This window comes from Cryptomeria japonica, chromosome 1 (genome assembly GCF_030272615.1).
Source record: "Cryptomeria japonica chromosome 1, Sugi_1.0, whole genome shotgun sequence".
Taxonomy (NCBI): Eukaryota; Viridiplantae; Streptophyta; class Pinopsida; order Cupressales; family Cupressaceae; genus Cryptomeria; species Cryptomeria japonica.
Window position 1 is genome coordinate 542,792,566 of NC_081405.1, and position 23,649 is coordinate 542,816,214.

The 23,649-nt window shown below is 42.2% G+C and overlaps 1 protein-coding gene across 1 annotated transcript in view; it reads left to right on the forward strand.

Annotated features, from left to right (window-relative positions):
- The first annotated feature begins 815 nt into the window (after positions 1 to 815).
- LOC131044934 (probable LRR receptor-like serine/threonine-protein kinase At5g48740) overlaps positions 816 to 23,649 on the forward strand; it is a 52,645-nt gene continuing 29,811 nt past the window's right edge. The window contains exons 1-11 of the mRNA XM_057978414.2: positions 816 to 2,040; positions 3,391 to 3,928; positions 4,378 to 4,832; positions 4,963 to 5,083; positions 5,226 to 5,297; positions 5,427 to 5,495; positions 5,637 to 5,705; positions 6,796 to 6,867; positions 6,987 to 7,055; positions 7,167 to 7,396; positions 7,501 to 7,700. Coding sequence (XP_057834397.1) covers positions 1,920 to 2,040; positions 3,391 to 3,928; positions 4,378 to 4,832; positions 4,963 to 5,083; positions 5,226 to 5,297; positions 5,427 to 5,495; positions 5,637 to 5,705; positions 6,796 to 6,867; positions 6,987 to 7,055; positions 7,167 to 7,396; positions 7,501 to 7,700 — 2,016 coding nt within the window. The 5' untranslated portion in view covers positions 816 to 1,919. The remainder of the gene's footprint in view (positions 2,041 to 3,390; positions 3,929 to 4,377; positions 4,833 to 4,962; positions 5,084 to 5,225; positions 5,298 to 5,426; positions 5,496 to 5,636; positions 5,706 to 6,795; positions 6,868 to 6,986; positions 7,056 to 7,166; positions 7,397 to 7,500; positions 7,701 to 23,649) is intronic.

The window sequence follows — 23,649 nt, forward strand, 5'->3', positions numbered from 1 at the left end:
TGTTGAACATATCTAGAAAGCTTGATGTTTTGATTGTTTGCCCTACATTGTATGTTGACCTCCTAGTGAATCTATACATCACAAGTTTGTTCACCACCCCAACTCACCACACTAGTGTCATTTCAATAAGACAAATATTATCAATATAGTTGAAATTTTAGCACACAAAATTTATTGCAAAAAAATTTCAATTCTAGTGAAAACAAAAGCAATAGAAAAACACTTTCACTCATTAATCTTTGCATTAGAATTCAACATCAGTCAACAACATAGAGATTACTATTTTTCAATATAAATACTAGAAGTATTGCCAAAACTTGAGAAAAGTCTACAATACAAAACAAAAAACAACTTGAGAAAAGAAAAATTGTTTGATTGTTAACTTTATTTTTAAGTTATATTAAATTCAATAAAATTTTAAAAACACTTAAAAAATAACCACAATTATAAATAAAAATTGACTAAATATATCTTTATAATAATAACCAAGACAACAATAATATATACATCAAATTATTCAAAATAATTATACCAAACTTATAACATAAATAACTAATTTATTTACAAAGTGCTGATTAAGTACGAATTAGTTGATTTATAATTTAATATGCAGTTGGTATCCCCTCGAAGAATTGCGAAGAAATGCATGGATGAAAGAGAAGAAAAACGTACAACACGACGAAGACTTGGTCACCTTTGAATCTGCATTTCATTTTCTTTACAACACGACGAAGACTTGGTCACCTTTGAATCTGCATTTCATTTTCTTTACAGATACGTAGAGTATTGGACATGCATGGTTGAAAGGCCGAAACACCGTACAAAATACTTTAAAAAGTTAATGATGACATTGGCAAGCTGTGTCTTAGATTCACATGAAATATGTTTTCTTTTCTGAAATTCCTTTATGAAACTTCATGAGTTCGAGAGTGGAGTTTTGAAGTGGTTGTCAGGGGCAATCCTGTCACTGTAATATCAAGTAATAAACATTGTATGAGATTATTTGATGGTGGCCTATTGCTCTCCAGCTGCCTCAAACAACGTTATCATTAGTTTTGTTTTCTTTTCAAAATTCACCGAGTTCTATGATATATAATCAATTCCATGTCTGGTGTTTGGAATTGTGTGGGGAAGGCGGGGATTTAGATTGATTTCTCCTTGGTGGTAAAGGAAAAATGGAGAAAATAACAGTGAAGTTTATGTAAGGGGGGTTTAGATTGATTTCTCCATTGTGGTAGAACATGAAATGGAGTGAATAGTTAAGATTTTCCTGGTTCAGACTTTTTGAATAGTGGGTGCAGATTTTTAATGTTTTGGATTGTTTGCAGAGCAAAACTTTCCAAGGCTTTTGATATTTTCATATGTTTATGGATTGGTAAGTATGTTCGGGAAGACCCTCTAAGGAAATATTGACGTGTAGGTGTGTATTCTTAGGATAAAGGAAATGTCTGGTGTTTGGGTATGTTCTCAATGCACCGGAAGTTCAGTTCATATCGTATTGGGTCAGGGGTAGTAGGATCCTCTGTTCTGGGTGTTGGGTATGATTTTTTTGGGTTCAAATCCAATTTAAATTTCTTGTTAAGTTCATCTATTTCTTTGATTTTGAGTTGGTAAGTCTCAGGCGCCAAGGCCTATTGCTGGGTTTCTCTGTACTTCCCAAAGAGTGCAGTCTGGTACGTGGAAGATTTTAATAATTTTTAGCCCAGGATACTGAGGACTCAAATAGTTACCCATGTTTATTAGGATGCCCAAAATTTCAGAATTAGCAATTTGAGTTTAAGATAAATAGTCTATTCACTAGAAGGGGTGAAGGGTGTGCAGAAACTATAGTTTCTCTGAGTAGTAATCATTAACGGGTTAATGCTCATATGAGGTTCTTTTGACAAAGAAAGAACTTTGCCTAATCTCGTCTTTGTAAGATGGAGTTCTGTAGCAAGCTGCCAGTTTTTGAGCATTGGAATCTGCTGTTTTTCTGGTTGATTGTTGCAATCAAGTCTATCTTTCTTGCAACCGCAGCAAGTGGAATTGGAGATCGAGAAGGTATGAATCTTAAACACTGGGAGGTTGGATGCACTCTGTATTTCTATTAATAAATGTCCATAATAGTGGATTCAGGTTTGATTTCATATGACGGCAGATAAGCAATGGAAATCCTACCTCAATACTCTTTAATATGTGCTCCAGAATACGTGAATTAAGTGTAGAAGTTAAACAAGAGGAAGGTTTTCTGTAGGCAGTTGCATTTGTGCACTCATTTAGCAGCCATACCTGGTGTATGTGTGTGTGAGAGAGAGAAAGAGAATTGTGAAGCTTATTGTACAATTTATTCTAGTTCTGGGAGGCCATTTCATCTCTAATAAGACCCGATTTAGACTCTTGAAAACAGACCTGCTGAAAGAACCCTAGCGCCTAGAACACTAACAGAATGATTGAAATCTTAAGTCAGTATGCCCTACAACATAAGATCTACGATTGCAAAGGCTTCCTCGTTTACTTTCCATAGTTTGATCGAGTGCCTGAAATTGCAGTTTCATGACAAGGTGTGAGCTCCCAGCAGCTATTCTTGGATCTTTTCATTTGTCATTGGATTTGAAATTTTATAGCGCTTTATCATGAGCAAGATCAAGAAACATAATGTATACAGTATCCCACATTGAGAAATCGCAAAGAAGACTAGTTTCAAATTTCTTTTTCTAGGGTGCAGTCAGTAGAACTTCAAGAAATCATTTGTCAAGAAAGCTAACATTTGAGAAATCACGCATCCAATGCAACAAGCTGCTTGCCCTATTCCCAAGCAAACAAAGAAAGTGTTGTCTGTTTTGGCAAGTTGGCAGCTGCTGTATTCCATTCAAGGTTTGTTTAGGGTCCGTATATTGGGCTCTCAATCGAATTCGACAATTGGCAAACACACACTCAAACAACGATCTTTTTTTAACTCCCACCTGCTTAGTTAGCGTGTATAATAATTTGGAGTTTAAGTGTGCTTTTACTGTATGATTACAACTCTAGTAAACATCCATGCTGCAAAGACAAAACAATGGAGTTATTTAAGCAAGATATGAGTGGTCTTTACAAACCGTGACTATTGCTGTATAAGTTAGATCTGCCTCATTTATGTCAACAGATAAATATTGATTCGCATTAATGAACAATTCCTTTTAAGTATGACCAGAAATAAATGTCCCACTTTAATGAGAGTAATTTAAGAGTTTTGAATACTTTTGATCTAATCTATGAAATTTAATGACTGGTGTGTATGTTCCTGTATGGAACACCAAACCTGATTAAATTAATTATCGGAAAGGGCATAGGCTAGTTAGGATGCTTTTGGAGAAAAACCAGTAGAGTTAACAGACCAACCATAACCATTCTCCGGGTTGGGTTTTGCAGGTTTTCTAAGTTTACAATGTGGAGCAAATGAAAATCAGACAGATGCTTATAATATTTCATGGATTCCAGATGATCCATATATAACTACTGGTAACAAATCAACTGTAACCTTCCCCAGTGGGAACTCTACGGTTAAAACTAGTTTGCGCTTTTTCCCCAATTCAGGGGATAGGATTTGTTACAGCATGTCAGCCCAGAATAGCAGACCTATTCTTGTTCGAAGCACATTTATTTACAAGAACTATGATGGTTTCAAAAATCCTCCTTCATTCAAGGTGTTTTTAGGGAGAACGAAGCCAACCCAAGTGAACCTCTCAGTGTCTGATCCCTGGGTGGAAGAGTTCATAACTGCAGAAAATGGGGACACATTATCACTTTGCTTAATTGCTACTGAAGGAGGTGGAGCACCCTTAATATCTTCCTTGGAATTTCGCCCACTTCCTGCAAATGCTTATAGCAATGGAACAGGACCAAATTCCAACAAAATGCTCCGAAAGATGTTCAGAATCAACTGTGGGTACACTACCAAAATGCTACGGTAAGCGAGTTTAAATATTCTTGGTAGGCCTAGCCTATTGTTTTCGTATCGTCTTCTTTATCCAGGACTTGAGTGAGGTCTGGAAAGGACTTTTGTTTTCAGTTCAATTCTGCTAGTTGCCTATACAACTTAAGAAAAGAACATAAGTACCGTCACTTAAAGAACCATGTTCATCTAATTTGAATTTTTAGCAACCTGCTTTTGTTTTTGGTAGAATTTTTGCACTTCTAGCACAAGAGGCTAAGAACCAAGAAGAACTCTAATTCTTTTGCCCTTTTCATTATCAAGGGAATAGAGTTGTGTTATGAAGTCATTTGAGCAGGATATTATCCCCCCCTTGAAAGAAAGAGACCAAATGGCAGACTTCAAATAGTTGCTTGTATGTGCTGGCAGAAAGATTTTTTGACTATCAATGGAGTAAAACTTTTCTGAGTTTGGTCTTGAATCAGGTACCCTGCTGATTCTTATGACCGCATCTGGGATGTTGATCAAAACTTTGCACCACGTCACCTCTCCAAGGGGTTTGATATACCAGTAAATATAAATAGTTCTGGGATTCCAGAGAGCCCTCCAGATGCTGTGCTTCAATCAGCAAGAATATTGGTTCGAACACAAAATTTATTCTACAATTTCCATCTCAGTGAGAAAGCAAATTACTTTGTAATTGCCTATTTTACCAAGATTGTAGCTGTGTACTCTACATTCGATGTACTGCTAAATGGAGATATCATAAAATCTAATTTCACTCTTCAAAGAGGCGAGGCAGGCAGAGTTTTAAATTCTACTCATGATAGCACAACGGAGATAAATATCACTATCCACAATGTCAGCTTCCATCCACAAATCAATGCTCTAGAAGTATACCAGATAGCTGACATTCCCTTAGGAAGTTCACAGAGTCAAGGTTAGATATTTTAACCTTAACATATGACTGAATTATGTTTGAGGCATGCTAGCAGGTTTTGCATTGTAATGTGATCAAATACTATTGTGTACTCAAGAATCTAACTTGATTTACTCTGGTTTAATTGCAGTGTCTGCTCTTAAGGCTATTCAACAAGTTTATAATTTCAACTTAGGGTGGGAAGATGATCCATGTTCTCCATTTCCATGGAAAGGTGTTGAATGTGATGAAGCAAATGAAGTCATCTCTTTGTAAGCAATCAAATTAACACTGGAAATGATTTAAGAAATTTGAGTCTCTGTTGCTCAATGAAGAAAACAGTAATTCAGTCATTGGGAATTAGAAACCTGAGACTAATGCACGACCTAATGAGAACAATAATTCATGTTATAGGGACCTTTCAAACATGAATCTGGAGGGACCAATTTCTGTTGCATTTGGAGACCTTTTAGACCTTCAAAAATTGTATGTCAATTTCTTCCTTGGTCAATTATTGTAGTGCTATACGCTATCAGTCTAAATTAGTTTTGTTTTTCAAGTTGACAGCTTCAGACTTTCTTAAGTGAAGCAATCGATTACTCTTAAATGCTGCAGGGACTTGCATAACAACTCGCTCACTGGACAGATCCAAAACTTTGGTGGTTTATCTAAACTTCAAACATTGTAAGAGATCCCTTCCTAATGGTATATCGATGGAACACAGATTTCATGGTCTAACTTTAATGGTGTGTCAATGGAACACATATTTTATGGTCTAACTTCCATATGAAAAGATGCTGAAACTAAATATATTATTCTGTACAGGAATCTCAGCTTCAACAGACTAAATGCAGAGATACCAGACCTAAGTACATTAACGAGCCTGCAAGATCTGTAAGTCTTCTTTATTATTTCAAAATTTTAACTCCTTTATATATTGGTCATTTACTATGGTGGCTTGAGTTTCAGGCATACTGTATGAAATATATAAGATCTGAGAAGAACTAAATACATCTTCTGAGAATCTGATCTACTGGCTGGAATAATATAATCAAATTTTGCATATTATTGTCTGTTGGTTGTGGATCTCGGTTCCTACTATGCCATACAAGTTGACTGGTTTCAAAAAAGAAAATTCTTTACAGACTGCTGCTTTTCATTAATCTTTTCTGAATTTGGTCCAACCAGAAAGAAAAGTAGTTACTTTCTAGTTATGAATCAATTGCAGATAGAATTGATTGGCTTCAGCTTATTCAAATTATTTGTATCATGTTCTACTTCTTAAGTTACCAAAAATGGATAATGGAAAAACTAGAGGGAAAGCAACAACAATACATGAATTTCTGTTAAAGTTATGCAAATAATTGAACAAAGAAATGAAAGTTCATAAAACGTCTCCAAAGAAATCATCAGTTGTATTACATGATCAATTCAAAAATAAAATGAAGCAGTCCTAAATAAATTTCACTTAAAAGAACCCCCCAAAATTATCTTCAGTTAATACATAATTTAATAGCCACTTCCGCCTATTCCAATTTTTATTTTTAAATTAATGATCAATTTTCTTTCAAAAACATCATTTGTATTTTCTATCTAGCTAATTAATTATAGTGTAAATGTACTGCATTAGATATCCTCAAGAGATATATTTGTACGGAATGGTTTCAACTTCAATTCATTTGTTAATGTTTACCTAGATATTTTGACTATAAATGATAAATTCAAAGCATTTACATAATCATTGACTGGAAAACTCTTATGTTTTATTATATGAATTCTTATAATGATTTTCAATGTCATGCCATGATTGAAACAAACTGAAACAGCCCAAGAAACAAAAAAAATTCTTCAAAGAACCTACATCATTGTTATTTGTCGTCCTTTTTCTTTTAGCTGGTGGAAATGCTTAAGATTATCTATTGTCTTTTGCTCTGTGACCAAATAAACAGCAAATTGACTCCTGTATTGGCTATAACTTGTGTAGGGACATAAAGAATAACAGTTTTCATGGGACAGTTCCAGAGAGCCTAGGAAGTCTGACAAACCTCCGCTTATTGTAAGTTACCCTGCTTTGAAACTCACGCTGAAATGCCTTTTCAGCATGGGTTTTAAACTTTCAAAATATTCATACAACAACAGTGACTGACTTCCATGGATTACTACAACTTTCTACAGAAACCTGGAAAACAATCAACTTTCTGGAATCTTGCCGAGCTCTTTGAATAAGTCCACATTAAGCTTGAGGTGCTTCATAATTTTTCACTTTGGTGGTTTTTTTCAATCCAAAATGAAACATTTTTATTTTTGGGTTTCTATATATATATATGAGTTCTGCTTCTTTTGTCCCATGGACAGAACATCAGGGAATCTATGCCTTAAATTCCTTGGTGCAGAATGCTCTCCTGGACCACCTCCAATTCAAACTCCAGAAGTTACAGAACCCCATATTCCTAAGAATAAAAACCACATCAAGGCTATAATTGCAGGTGTTGTTGGAGGAGTAGCATGCCTGCTCATAGTTGGTGTAGCTCTACTGGTTTTTTACATTAGAAGACAAAAATCAGATGATGGCAGCTCCATATCAAGTATTATTATTTAATTGACCTTATCCTCTCTGCTTACACTCAGTTGGCAATTACTTCTATGTTCTTGATGTTTCCCATGATTAAACATGTGACTTGATTGACAGGAGCTGATATGAGAAATTGGAATACAGCAAAAAGATTTTCCTTCAAGGAAATAAAAGTAGCAACAAATAGTTTTAAGGATACAATAGGCCGAGGAAGCTTTGGGTCTGTTTATCTTGGGAAACTCCCTGATGGGAAACGTGTAGCTGTCAAAGTCCGCTTCGATCCATCCCAATTAGCTGCTGATTCTTTCATTAATGAGGTATGTAAACAATGCTATTAGTTTTTGGGTGAATGAGTTAATTAAAAACTTAAAAGACCAACATGAAAATATAAGGGAAACTTCTAAATTTTTGTTACTGATATTTTAATGCCTGGTAGATATTTGATTGTAAATATTGAAAAATAGCAAGAAAATTTATTTATAGCTTGTAAAATGAAAAAAAAATTCAACATTTCTAGATTTCAACTTTTGAAGTTCTCCTTGGGACATGTTAACCGACAGTACATGGAAGCAGAAGCTAAATTATAAGCCAAAATGAAGCTTTTGATATCAGTTTATAAATCACTGCAGAAATGTACAGCTCATCAGTTGCCAAAAATGAGCATGATGCAGGAGCATCAACATTAAAAATGGAGATTGGCCAAGAATAATGTAGGGACATTAAGACAAGTGGCAATCATCACCCAATTACTTTCCATTTTATAGTAAAATTACATAAGGAGAATAATTATGCACCATTGAAAATATAAACTTGCACTAGAGGAGCTATATTCAATATTTCTAGTTAGAGGTAATTCTATATCACTTAATGTTTGAGCGTGTGGATAGGAATAAAAAAGCTAATAGGAAAGTTAGTAAAGAGAGAAAGAGGAAAAAACTGGGCAGTTTTATTATAACAGGGTTTACATTAGAAATAAAGACGTAACTGATGTGAAATGTGTGATAACTTCTTGAATGCTACACAAGTAATGCAACAATATATGAATCAAAGGAACAGTTCATACTAGAATTGATCGTACAAGGATCTCATAATTGATGCTTTATTAAAGGTATTGTTCATTTACAAAGAATGCAGTTCACAGAGGGGCATACATAAATTCAGTACCCTCCCTGACCATGGCAATTCTTCTTAAAATTCCAATAATTGTTAATTCTACCATGACCATTGGCTAACTGTTCATAACTATTTACTAACATACTGCCTTTAGCTGACAAAACAAGTTGGTCCTACAAGTATTAAAAAATATAACAAAATATAAAATTACATTGATTGCATCATCCTTGCACTCCTCTTTACCATCAAAAAGAAGAAAAGAAAAATTGGAGTCCCATCCAAAAGAGGTTGCTCCAGCGGGTTGTGCTTTCTTGATTGCAGCTCAGAGTTCGTAAACCTTTTCTGTCCTTTGCTTTAAGTGACTTGTGATGAGTTCACTTTTTCTTGATCTCTTGACCATATGGACAGCCTCCAAAAGCTTCCTCTTAGCTTGCTGCTGTAATTTTAGCCACCTTTGCCTTTAACTGAGAGATGGATGCATTCCATTGGACGGGAGAGGTCATTTGTCCCAACCAGTCATCAACCACTGATAGCAGTAATAGGTAGGTGGACATAGTCATTCATGAACCTGCTATTGAGTGAAAATGCATGCCATATGCACTCAACTATCTATTGCTTGTTATCGGGAAAAAGTGTATAGTTAGTAATGTTAATTATCAATAGTTAGTTAGCCGACGGGTAGGTAGTTGGAGTCGCGACGGTTGTGTCGCACCCCTTCGGCTGTCATATATTGTACCACCTCCGGGTGTTGGGACATGTAATGTTGACGACGGATATAATATGAACATCCTTTGACATTAATGGAAAGCTTATTCTGGTACTTCTTTTACATCTGCATTGTACATTGCTGTTCGATTTCTGTATTCTTCCTGTTTACCCAGTGAGGTAAACATTTGGCGCCGTTGCCGACACGAACTCGGGAACAGGAGACACGGAGACACGGATGGCGCACAAACACAATGGGCCTAACCGTTGGTGAGGTGAACCCGGAGGTCGACGATGCCCAAACAGAACTCTACGTAGGAGAAGACACTGCGACGAGAGAATTTTTGATTCTACTCCAAGTAGCCATTCAGACCTACGTGCGACGAGAGGCGGCGGAGGCGGAAGTCCCACCAAGTGCCGTGTGGACAGCGTTGGAAGTGAGTCCAGAGGTAAATCGGTTGATGAACCATCTCCCCCGACTGCTAGCACAAGCATCGTTGGCACAACAAGCTCGCCTGGAGGAGATTGCCCGGGAGGAGCGACGCCAAGAAATTTTGCAACAGTACGAGGAATGGGAAGCAGAACGAGATGGCGCCAGGTCAGGGGGATTTGAACCGTGAGCCATACGGGGCGGAATAAAGAACACTTATTGTAATAATTATGTCATATTGTTGGCATAAACTTGTCTTCCACATTATGAATGAATAAAAGTGTTCTACTTTTTATGTCATTAAGTATATAGAAAGCTGTCTGGGAATTAATGCCCAATACACTGAATAAGGACAAAAATAAGCCACAATATATAGATGAACGTGCAGTAGCCCAACGTGCCTTGATCCTTGAACAGCAAGCGGAAAGGCGACAGAGGTATAAGCGAAGAGAGGAGGAACGCTCCGAAGGGGACGGTGAGGCCAGCGGCCACCCACGGAGTCGGGAGGAGTTACTTGCGGAAACCCGCTGTAGGATAGAGTGTACCAAAACTCAGTTGAGGGATTTGAGGGACTTGCCACACACACCAGAGGCTAGGAAAACTCCAAGGAGTGGGGAGGAGGCAGAAGAGGGAGAAGACACCGGGGCTGCCAGGAGTGTCGGAGGGACACCGGGGCACGGCGGTCAAGCACCCCTTATAGGATCTGACTCATCCGGAGTAGGACAACAGCCACCAGTAGTAAAAAGGCAAGGTATGGCACAAAAACAAAAACTTCCAAAGTTCCATGGGGATGGGAAAGAAGACCCTGTCCGCCACTGTCGCACTTGTGAAACAATTTGGGGAGCGAATGGTGTTACCGATGAGGACGAGTGGGTAACACAGTTTCCTGCAACCCTGAGGGGTGTAGCCATCGACTGGTTTTCGGATATGGATAAGGCTAAAATTGGCACATGGGCAGACTTGAAGAAGGAATTTCAAGCAGAGTTTCGTCTCCTAAGAGACGATAATGAGATCGTAGCCGAAATCTACGGCACGAAACAGAGAAAGGACGAGACTGTTCGAACCTACAGCCGGCGGCTCAAAGAGCTGCTAGGAAAGATGGAGAACCAGCCGGCAGACGGACTGAAAAAACGGTGGTTCGTGGAAGGTCTAAAGAAATCCCTTAGACGAAAAATGAAGATAGTACCTCCTTCTTCATATTCCGACGCCTATAACAGGGCAATGGATTTAGAAAGTGAACAGAAGACGTCCAAGAAGAAGAAAAATAAATCCTCGTCGGAGGATGATTCTTCTTCTGACAAAAGTGATAGCAGTGATGACAACTCTAATCGGAAGGTACGGGCTCTTCAGAAAGATATGGAGCGAATGATGAGAGAGATAAAGGCAACCAAAGGAAGCACAAGCAAGCGCGACGAAGGGGAGTTATGGTGCACGGACTGCCGTACCGACGGACACACCAAGGGGTCTTGTCCGAAAAAAGCATTTTGCGATATTTGCCAGATTGCCGGGTACCTTACCAAGGAGTGTCCGTACAATATGAGGACACGTAACCAACAGGTTCTCTTTACAGAACCATCTGCGTCAACCGGCACGTCCCAGCCTGCGAGCAATAACGCCTCATCTGGCGGCTATCGAAACAACAGGCGAGGAAGAGGTAATAATAACAATACGAATAATAGAAGCCGAATCCAATACGATGCTAAAGGGCGGCCGATGATACAATGCCGAGCTTGCAATCACTGGGGGCATTTTGCCAGAGACTGTACAGTGGAGGAAGCACCACAAAAACTTTGCAAGTGGTGCGGTCCGGGGGACCATGATGATGGCAATTGTCCCAAATCTGGCGTGAACCTATTGAATGTAGAAACGGAGGATGCACTCGCCATAACAAGGTCCAAGACGAAAACAGCCACTTATCCAGACCCTCGCACAAAAAAACAAAAGGCACTGGAGGCACGAGCGGAACTGGAGAAGGAGATGTCAAGGAGCAAGGATGCACAGGGGCTTGCGGGTACTTCTCGCTCTGAAGGAGAAACAAACATTATAAACCAACTGTTACAGGTCGAGATACCCGTCAAAATGAAGGACCTCCTGGAAAGTATGCCGCACTTGCGAGCGACATTGTTGCAATCCGCAATAATAACCCCAGTAGGCCAACCAATACATGGCAAGGACAACCTTGGCGAGACAGCGGCAGACCCATTAACCCTGACGATCAATAATGGTAGACACCCAGCAGTGGTGGAAATGGGTATATTGGGCACCGTCCTGACCGACACAATTGTCGACGGCGGGTCGGGAGTAAATGTCTTGCCAGAGGAAACATGGAAAAAATTGGGTAAACCTACTCTCTGGCCGTCCACCTTTAATTTATTGGGAGCAGACCAACACGACATCAAGCCGCTTGGCACACTCATGGCGCAACCAGTGACGATCAGAACACAGCCGTTCGTCTTGAATTTTGTGGTCATCCCATTGAAGAAGAAGGGGTATGATGCCATCCTCGGCAGAGGCTGGTTGGTGGCGGCCAAAGCAAACCACAATTGGAAGAAGAACACCTTGTCCATGGAAAAGGCTGGCAGAAGGTATACCATTGACCTCAAAACTCAACTGGTCAGTGAAGAGTTGGCGTCAGAGTCAGAGTCCGACGGAGACAACGATACCGACGAAGGAAAAGATGGCAGGGAACCAGATGACGAAGGCATCTTAGGAATTCAAGCTTGTTCTGAGGATGAGACGGATTCTTTGAGAGGGCTCTTCCATTGGCAAATGGAAGACTATGAATTATTGTACGGGTGCAATATGTTGGGGATTGAAGGACCTGACATGAACGAGTTTCCGCCAGAATACGGACAATACAAGGAAGGGGATGTCCCTGTGGATGATGCACCAGCGCACCAGTTTGACAAAAGTAAGCCCATATGGTACGAAGAATCCCCACTTCAAGTTACAAACCTTGGGGAAACTTCAGAACAGAAAAATATTCTAGTCGGCGACGACTGGAATCCCGTCTTAAAGACGGCGGCGTTCAAAATCTTCACAGAATACAAAGATGTGTTCGCTTGGACATATAAGGACCTCAAGGGGGTACCACAAGAACTTTGTGTACATCGGATCCCTCTGGTTCTCGGAGCTGTGCCCGTACGGAAGAGGCCATACAGGATGAACAAAAATTATGCGGCCAGGGTAAATAATGAAATTGACCGCATGCTTGAATCAGGGATTATCTTCAAGGTCCAAACGAGTGAATGGGTATCACCCATTGTGATATCCTTGAAAAAGGAGGCCGATCAGATAAGAATCTGTGTAGACTTCAGGTGTTTGAATGCTGTCACAATTAAAGATCTGTTTCCCATACCATTCACAGACACCATCCTCGAGGAAGTCGCGGGTCATGAAATTTATTCGTTTATGGATGGATTCTCCGGATACAATCAAATTTCCATTGCAGAGGAGGACAAATTGAAGACCACCTTTGCCGTAGAAGATGGCGTCTATGCATACAACCGGATGCCATTCGGGTTGTGCAACGCACCAGCTACCTTTCAACGGATAATCCTCCATATCTTCGATAAAATGTCCGTAGGAAACTTCAAAGCATTTTTGGATGATTGGTCCATTTACAGCACGGAGGAGGCACATCTGGCCGCACTTGGCGAATGCATGGAGAGATGCCGATGAGCCCACCTCGCCCTAAATCCCAAGAAATGCAGATTCATGGTGCCTCAGGGCAAGTTACTAGGGCACATCGTCTGCAAGGCTGGACTGAAGACGGACCCTGACAAAGTACGGGTCATTGTGGAGATGGAGGCGCCCGACGATGTCACCGGCGTCAAGTCATTTCTTGGACACATCGGGTATTATAGACGGTTTATTAAGAACTTCGCCCAAGTATCATACCCACTTGATAAGCTGACACGAAGGGGGGAGCCGTACGTCTGGGGGACGGCCCAAGAAGAGGCTTTTCAAGAGTTAAAGTCACGGTTGGTGGGTGCGCCAATCTTGACATACCCGGACTGGGACAAGGAGTTCCATGTACATGTCGACGCATCCAACTTCGCCATAGGGGCCACCCTGGCACAAGTTGGCAGCCACGGGCTGGACCACCCAGTGTATTTTGCAAGTCGACTCTTGTCAAACGCAGAGAGGAACTACAGCACGACGGAGAGAGAAGCCCTCGGCATGGTATACTCCGTCCAAAAATTCCGACATTACCTATTGGCGACACCATTCACATTTTATGTGGATCACCAGGCGTTGATGTATTTGGTGAACAAGCCAATCATCCAGGGGCGAATTAGTCGATGGTTGTTGCTGTTACAAGAATTTACGTTCAACATCATTGTCAGACCTGGCAGGAGCCATGTCATAGCCGACCAGCTATCACGGATCAAGTCTGGAGAACCGGCAGAAGGTGTTAGCGAGGATTTTCCGGACGCCCATCTTTTCCGCATTGCCATCCTTCCTCATTGGTACACGAGTGTGGGTGAATACCTGTCAACGTCAAAATTTCCTAAGGAAATGTCAGCAGGCGAAAGACGGAAACTTGTATTAAGAAGCCGAACATTCCAACTTATAAATGGCCTTCTCTACAAAATGGGACCTGACCAGATCCTACGACGATGCGTCTTGGAAGAGGAAATCCCAGGAGTATTGAGAGAAGCCCATGAAGGGGCCGCTGGAGGACACATGGGACCGGATACGACAGCAAGGAAGGTCCTACTAGCTGGCTTGTGGTGGCCGACACTGCATAATGACGCCAGAGAATGGGTGACAAGTTGTGATACATGTCAACGTGCTGGGCGACCGTTAAAGAGAGATTTCATGCCACTTAACCCGTCGCATGCTCAAGAGTTGTTCGAAAGATGGGGGTTAGACTTCGTTGGTCCATTGAAACCGAGTCGCGCCCGACGATGTAGATACATTGTCGTGGCGACAAAATATTTGACCAAATGGGTCGAAGCGAGGGCTTTGGCAGACAACTCCGCCGTCAGTACGGCGAAATTCATTTATGAACAGATTATCACCCGGTACGGAATACCTATTCAACTGACAAGTGATAGAGGGGGGCACTTTGTAAATCATATTGTTCGACTACTGACAACCGAGTTCAAAATTTTTCATTCTCTATCAAGTCCGTACTACCCCAGGGCAAACGGTCAGGCTGAGACGACCAACAAAATCATCGTGTCGGTAATTTATAAGTCCTGTGGGGTGGAAAAAGAAGACTGGGAAGAGCGTCTGCCTTCGGTACTTTGGGCGTACCGCACAACTTACAAAGTAACCACCGGGCAGACACCTTTCCAATTGATGTACGGCCAGGAGGCTGTGGTACTGGTCGAATTCATGGTGCCAAGTCTCAGAATCGCTATTGACAACAAGCTAGGCGACATGGAAAGCCTTCGAGAGAGACTATACGCCTTAAATAAATTGGATGAAAGACGGACGATGGCACAATGGGTGACAGACGTGGCCCAGCAACGCAGAAAATACTGGCATGACCAACACATTCGGCGGGCGAGGTTCACGCCGGGCCAATTAGTCCTAAAGTATAACGGACGGAATGAGATTAAGCCCGACAAGTTCAGAGTGAAGTGGCTAGGTCCTTACAGGATCCGAGAAGTCGTAGCGAATGGATCCGTCAAGCTCTCGACCCTCGACGGACAGGAAATTCTAGAGGGCGTCAACGGGTCAAAATTGAAAGTGTATCACCAGAGGTTGGAAGCACGCAGGAGCAGCTCGACAGGAGGCGTGCAGTCGCAGTCAGATAATAAATGAAAATGAAAAAAGAAGAAAAAAAAAAATTAGAAAATTCGAAAAAATATATATATGAAAATTTGAAAAAAAAATATATAAAAGAAAAATTGAAAAAATTGGAAAAAAAAAAAATTTGAAAAAAAATTGAAAAAAAAAAAGAAAAAAACAAAGGAAAAGGGACCACCGTACGGTGGCCACGTAGTGGGTGCCACCGTGCGGTGGCACCACCACCGTGCGGTGGCACCACCAACGGTGGAACCCACCGTGCGGTGGAAGTCACCGACGGTGGAAGCCACCGTGCGGTGGGACCACCGAAGGTGGAAGCCACCGACGGTGGAAGCCGCAGGATTATAAACGCTGGCCACCGAAGGGCAAGACACATAACGAAGGAGATAACACGTAGCGAAGGAAGAACCCCGCACCACCACGCCTACCGAAGGGAAAAACAACAACGCCGCACAGGACAAAGCAAGGACACCGCATGAAGCCACGCATGGAGGGAACCACCGAAGGGAAAGCCGCACATGCCGAGGGAAGAAAAGCAGCCGAAGGGAGGACAATCATCGCACGAACGTGGATGAAGTAGTTGCCGACGGGAGGGCGGAAGGATGCGCCGCCGGCGAATTCGATTGAAAATTCAGGCAGGCGAAGATTTTCAAGGTCGAAGGAATTGAAGCAGAGATCGAAGGGATCGAGGGAGACGCGAGGGTAAATCACCAGTCGTTCAAAGGCGGCAAGGAGGATTCCATAGCTGGGCTGGAAAATTTGTCGCCGTACAAGTGACCGATTTGAGAGGGGAAGGAAATCGATCCCTGGCCGAGCCTAATATTCCGTCTGCTCCCTTGACGCTCGGCGCTTGTGGCGTGTGCTGTAACTGCCCTCGAAACCTTGCAAGGATATAAGTTTGATCAATATTTACAGAAGAGAGCAAAAAGCTACCGTGCGGTGTTCACAAGCATAGGCGGAGAGATATAGTGCGGGAGGTGGACAAGAGGATTTTTTCTTTGAGCTTTTTACTAGCCGGAGGTAGTTGGGGATTACAGCCGTACGGCCTACCTCCCAGGAGGTAGTTAGGGAAAATCAAGAAGTGGTTAGCAGGTCAATGGAGTCTGCGGGAAAAAGAAATTGGAAAAAACAATTGCAGGATAGCAGCTATAGGAAGCCGGATGCCCGTATTCTTCCTTCAGGTGTTCGAATAGCAGGTGGCACAATGGAAGCTAGGCAGAAGAAAAAGACACCACAGCAGCCCACGGCACGAGGGAAGAACACCTCCACTTCACAGAATATCACCTTTGAGGGATTGAATGGGGTGGAATGTCGGAAATGGTGGCAAAACACGCCGGATGATAATTTGGTGAAGACAAGTCTTCGCAAAGCAGGGGTAGAATGGGCTATCCAGATGCCTGTGTTTGCCATTCGCAAGTACGAGGGAGCATTGCGATATATGGTTGATACCTTTGATAGCCACTCACGGACGAGCACATTTGAGTATCTCGGGAAGGATATCACCATATCCTTCAAACCTGCAGATTTCACCAGAGTATTTGGCATCCCAGGCATACATGGCAAGAAAGTGGACTTGAAGCCGAAGAAGATGACACGAGAAGAAAAGGAACATTGGATTAGGCGAGTGTCCCGAGACTTGACCCCAGCAGAGTTGGCGAGCATCGTAGACGCCACGAAGGGTCGTGGGATGCGTAGGTCCTTTGTCGCAGAGGGTCATTGGCGATGCATTATGGACGTCATCAAAAGCAGGTTGACAGGGTCGGGAAGGGCATCAGACATTGCTCTACCATAGATAGTGTTGATGAACGGGTTGATGAACGGAGTCGTGTATGATTGGGCTACCTTGTTATCAGAGCGGATGTGTGCATTCTTGATGATGGAGCAGCGCACCTTTTACATGCCCCACTATGCCATTGGACTGTTCTTGGAGGCTACGCGGGAAGCAGTGCCAGAGGCTGAGTTGGAGGTACGGCCACAAGGACCTTTGGCGGAGCGTGAGCCTCCTATCATGCATTGGCGACACCTGGATATTGGACACTCTTCCGCGAAGCGGAAACGGGTATTAGAGACCACTGCAGCAGAACCGGATAGTGGGCGAGAAACTTCCAGCAGTGCAGAGGATTCCGAGGATTCGGAGGATGAGGATGACAGCAGCAGTCGGGCCACAGACGAGGGGAGGATGGAGCTCGCCGGAGAGCGAGTGTTGTTTGCACCACCCACACTCCCACTTGGCACACTTGTGGGGTCGTCGGCGGGCAGTACTTCGATTCCGGCATTTGGGCAGAGCTGCACGCCCGTTACACTCGGGCCCATGCAGCCGGCCGCCGCACCTTCCGCCATACCAGCCGCAGGACCGACTCCCGCGGAGGCATGTACTGACAGCACGGCAGAGTTGTGTGGTCCACCGCAGGGAGGCGTGGCAGAGGAGATGGTTGAGACGGAGCCTCAGGTGCGACTAGACGTCGTGGGATCCGACGCAGTGGTGACGGTTGCTGCCTCCTTGTTGGAGGAGCCCATCGCAGGACATGTTTCCGAAGGGGAGAGAGGGTCGGAGGTGTTGAGTGCAGCTCCATCGGTGGCGGCTATGGGGAGTTGGCTGACCCGGAGATTCCAGATGACAGTGATGCCACCCGTAGGAGCAGCTGTACTCTCACCTCGGCGAGAGCCTACCACTGAGGTGGTGGATCTGGAGGATTCCTCGGCGGAGATGCAGGCACCAGCAGAGGGACAGATCACTGGAGAGGGTGTTCCTACCGGCCTAGAGGAGGCGACTGCTACACTTGAGGGGGCGGGGGAGACACCATTGTGCCAGCAGGATGGAGCAGGTGTGGTTGAGTCGACTTTTGAGTTACCACGGGGGCTTCCTGTACCTACATCGGGGCTAGAGGGAGAGGATATTGAGGTTTATCTGGCAGATATGGTGACGAGGGGTCAGCGAGTGGTGGCCGCGGCTCAGACACGAGCTCTACAGCAGGTTGTGGAGGAATTAGAGCAGGTCCTCCAGTTTATGCGAGACGGCTGTCCCGCAGTTTTCGCTTCATGTTTTGAGGCACGAGGGTGGCCAGTTACCCAGACGGATGCGATGTTAGAGGCTTGGCGTGTGCCTCAGCCCGTCGTGGAGAGTAGGGTGACGACTCTCGTTCGGGAGATTGAGCAAGTTTACAGGGAGGCCTACTATGCCCTACGCCAGACATAGCATGAGTCTGCGGTTCGCGAGGCTGCTCGAGTTGAGTTAGAGCAGGACATGGCCAGACAACAAGCCTCGTGGGCAGCCGAGAGATCAGAGTTGGTCGCACAGCTTGAGACAGCCCGCGCAGAGAAGGTTGCGGTGGACACCCGTCTTTCGGAGGAGCAGAGTGCGCGGAGTCTCGTCCAGCAGGAGTTAGATGTTGTTCAGGCCCAGTTGGTTCGCATGACAGAGTCGGCCGATACCAAGGAGAAGGAGCTACTGGAGGCTGCGCTTATGGTGAAGACTGCCTTAGAGAAGGTGTTGGTAGCAGAGCGGGATGTGGCAGCACGCACCCAGCAGGTCTATGAGCTCCGCGCCCGCCTGGCGGCCCACACACCCGCATCTCACCCTTCCACTTCAGGGACGCTTCCTCAGCCCCCTCCTTGACTTTATCTTGGTTGTATATTTATATTACATTGTCTCCATTTTGTTGTTAGTCGTCGGAGACGACTTCTTTTTTGGGGGGGATGATGTTATCGGGAAAAAGTGTATAGTTAGTAATGTTAATTATCAATAGTTAGTTAGCCGATGGGTAGGTAGTTGGAGTCGCGACGGTTGTGTCGCACCCCTTCGGCTGTCATATATTGTACCACCTCCGGGTGTTGGGACATGTAATGTTGACGACGGATATAATATGAACATCCTTTGACATTAATGGAAAGCTTATTCTGGTACTTCTTTTACATCTGCATTGTACATTGCTGTTCGATTTCTATATTCTTCCTGTTTACCCAGTGAGGTAAACATTGCTGATTGACACGAGAGGGAGTGAGGACCTCTCTTGATTACTTTGCCATGCAAATGACCCTATAGAAGAGAAAAGGGTGATTGACAGAGTGATTCCAATCCCAATGGGCAGAATAATGTAGTTGGTGTTGTCAACTTTAAAATTTGGGCCTTAGTAAGCTAGGCTTGTTGAGCCAGCTACTACTGAAACCACATCCTTTGTTCCTTCATTTCCTTTTGCAAGGTCTCATTAGCCAAGGAAACTTTTTCTGCTTCTTCAAATGCTTTACGTTAATCATACATTTCAATTTGCAACATAAGATATTGGTACTTGAAATGATGCTCAAAAGAAACAATGTTCCCTACTAGATACTGTTTGCAAAAGACCAGTTTATACAGAGATACAGTTTTACTTACTGTTTGATAAGTGAAAGGCCAATGAACTTAATTAAGCAATGTAACCCGTATAGCCCAAACTCCATTTCATTTTTTATTGATTTTTCATAACAAGTATTGTATAGACATTTATAGAGAGTTTATATTGCAGAACAGTGCACCTGTAGATTATCCGCAGATGTCAGTGTCCCTTTTTGTGGTTGGCTGTCTTCAAAGAGTTTCGGAATTCCCATGATGCATGTTATCAGCGGCTTCAACTTCAAGTATTTACCGAATATAGTATCCGGATTGTTGCAGTTCCATTCCAGCTTCCACTCTCCACACAAGAACATATTACATCACGCACTCGATATCGGGTCTCTACATTTGCTATGGATTAATGGACGCGCAGCTTCTACCGTCGACCCGTTGAATGGTGTTCACATGCCGAGTGTGACTTCCACCATCAGTTTCCTAGAGCTCACGGTATTGCACAAAACTGGCCATCCTTTTCACCAAGAACGATTTCTGAAATATACGACAATGAAATACACAACAATGTGTGGGTTGCTTGAGATGCACGATAATGCTCAGAGGCGTGAACCTTTTCACCAAGGACGATTGATAGAATACATGGCAACGCACAGGTGGAGTTCCCGATAATGCATAGGTTTTCTTCACGGCAATCACAGTATTGCACATAACTTGCGAACCCTTTCACCAAGGATGATTGATGGAATACATGGCTGAGTTCCAATAATGCACAGGTTTCTTTCCAACTATGTTACGTCCCAGTTCCAATAGGCCAGTTGTAGGCTGGCGAAAGGAATTAACCAAAGTGTTTGATTTCACGCTGATAATCAAACATTGCTTCCCAGGTATATTATCATTTCCTAAAAACCTGTTTTTCCCCATGTGCCAATCCGCATTTTAAAGAATGGAGACGGGTAAAATTCCTACCAACTCCCGTAGAGTGGATAATTAAATAATAGTTTAACAAAGTATTTAGGCAACTATTATTTAATCTTTATTGAAAAAATTAAAGAACTTTTATTATGATATATTAGTCAGTATTAGTACTAATATAAAATAAGAAAAGTTCACTTTATTTATTTTAATTTGACGGGGACATTACAATCTCCCCTGCCTCGTGTTGCTTGCCCTCAAGCAACTCCAAAACTCGTTCATTTTCCCAGGTGGCATCATCCTGAGACAAATTTTTCCATTTGATGAGGTATTCCCTGATAGTTCTGTTCCGCAGTTGCCTGTTCCGTGTATCCAAAATTACTTCTGGAATCATCTCAAGCTTCCCTTCATCATTCAAAGGGGGTAAATCTTCGGAAACTGACACCTGCTGCCCCAAAGCCTTCTTGAGACAAGATACATGAAATACATTGTGTATCTTGCTATCCCCTGGTAATTCAAGTTCATAGGCGACTGCACCAACCTTCCGGACTACCTGATATGGACCATAAAACCGAGGTTTTAATTTTTCAGATCCACTACGTTTGAGAGAAGATTGTCGATAAGGTTGCAACCTGAGAAATACCAAATCTCCCACTTCGAAATGGCGTTCAACTCGCTTTTTATCTGCATAGATTTTCTGTTGATTCTGAGCATATTGCAAATTCTCCTTAAGAGCTGACAAAATGTCTTGACTTTCTTGAAGCCAATCACGAGTTCTAGGTACATTGCTCTGTTCAAAAGCAAGGTCAAGAAAAGAAAGTACATCATAGCCATATAATGCTTTGAAAGGAGACATACCAATTGACATATGAAAGGTAGTATTATAACAATATTCACCCAAATATAACCAACGAACCCAAGCCTTCTGATGACCGGCTACATAATTACGAAGATAACCTTCAACCCACTTGTTCACTATTTCCGTCTGCCCATCGGTTTGCGGATGATAACTGGTGCTATGATTCAACTCTGTACCTGTCAATCTGAAAAGCTCCCCCCAGAAGATGCTCAAAAATCTGCTATCTCTATCACTGATTATAGTCTTTGGGAAACCATGTAAACGGAAAACCTCTCTGAAGAATAACTCCGCAATCTGAACTGTCGTAAATTCTGTAGTGATAGGAAAGAGTGTGCAAATTTAGTTAATCTATCAACCACCACAAATATACAATCTTTACCTTGGGATTTCGGTAAACCTGTGATGAAATCCATGGATATACTTTCCCATTACTGAGCTGGTATAGGTAGTGGCTGTAATAAACCGGCCGGATATGTTTGTTCTGCTTTATTTTGCTGGCAGGTGGTGCATTCCTTAACATAATGTAGGACATCGTTTTTAAAGCCTTTCCAAGTGAACCTTTCTTTTACCTGATGATACTTTTGAAGTATCCAGGATGCCCTGCTAGAGGAATATCATGTATAGATTGGAGAATTTTTGCTTTTAACTTCGATCTTGGAGTTAAATAAATCTTGTCCTTGTAATAAATGACATCATTAACAATTTTATATTTATCATCCTGTATATTATCCTCTAGCAAATCACATGCAAAAGAATCTTTTGAATACTCGACCAGCAATAAAGATTTCCAATCAGCTGTTACGACAGATAACGCATTGATTTCAGGCCTTCTAGATAAAGCATCAGCAACAACATTATTTTTACCTTTTACATATTCAATCTCAAAGTCATAAGCTTGAATTTTACTGATCCACTTCTGTTGCCTATCATTTAAATCTTTTTGTCCCAAGAAATATCTCAGACTGTTATGATCAGATTTCACCACAAATCTACTACCAACCAAATACTGTCTAAATTTGGTCAATGCATGCATGATAGCCAACATTTCTTTATCATATATGGAATATAGTTTCTCAAGTTTATTAAGTTTCCTACTTTCATAAACTATAGGATGTTTGTTCTGCATTAAAACTGCCCCTATTCCATCACCAGAAGCATCACATTCCAATACAAAAGGCTGATTAAAATCTGGAAGAGCAAGTACCAGACAAGAACTCATTACCTCTTTAAGTTTCTCAAATACCCGTTGAGCTTCCTCAGTCCATCTGAATGCCCCCTTTTTGGTAAGATAAGATCTGTTAAAGGTGCCCCAAGCTGTGAAAAACCTTTGACAAACCGCCTGTAATAACTACATAAACCAAAGAATCCCCTTAATTCCGTAAGGTTCCGTGGTGGTGGCCACTCCAAAATGGCTCTTATCTTCTCTTGATGGACCTGTACCCCTGTTGCATTGATCATATGCCCTAAATACAAAATTTTTGTTATTCCAAATTCACATTTAGAGGCCTTTGCATACAATGACTATGATTCCATAATTCCAAGAATTGTGTCAATATGTTTCAAATGCTCATCCCATGTTTTGCTATAAATCAGTATATCATCAAAGAATACTAGCAAAAATTTCCTTAATTGTTTGTTAAAAATATGATTCATACAGGACTGAAATGTTGCCGGAGCATTTGTTAGACCAAACGGCATAACCAAGAATTCATAATGGCCATAATGACAATGGAAAGCAATTTTATGGATATCTTGTTCTCTTAACTTAATCTGATGATACCCTGATCTCAAATCAATTTTAGAAAAATAAATGACACCATGCAATTCATCTAACAATTCATCAATTCGAGGAATCGGATACCTGTTTTTGATTGTTTTTTTGTTAAGAGCTCTGTAATCAATACGCATTCGAAGCGTTCCATCTTTCTTTTTAACCAACACTACATAAGATGCAAAAGGACTAGAACTAGGTCGGATGTGCCCCATATCTAATAATTCCTTAATTGCTTTTTCAATTTCATCCCTGAATGTTTAAGGATGTCTATAAGGAGTAGTAATCACTGGTTTAGCACCTTCTTCTAATTCAATAGTGTGTTCGAAACCTCTATCAGGTGGAACTCCTGGAGGAATATCCTTAAAAACCGAATGATGTGAATCTAA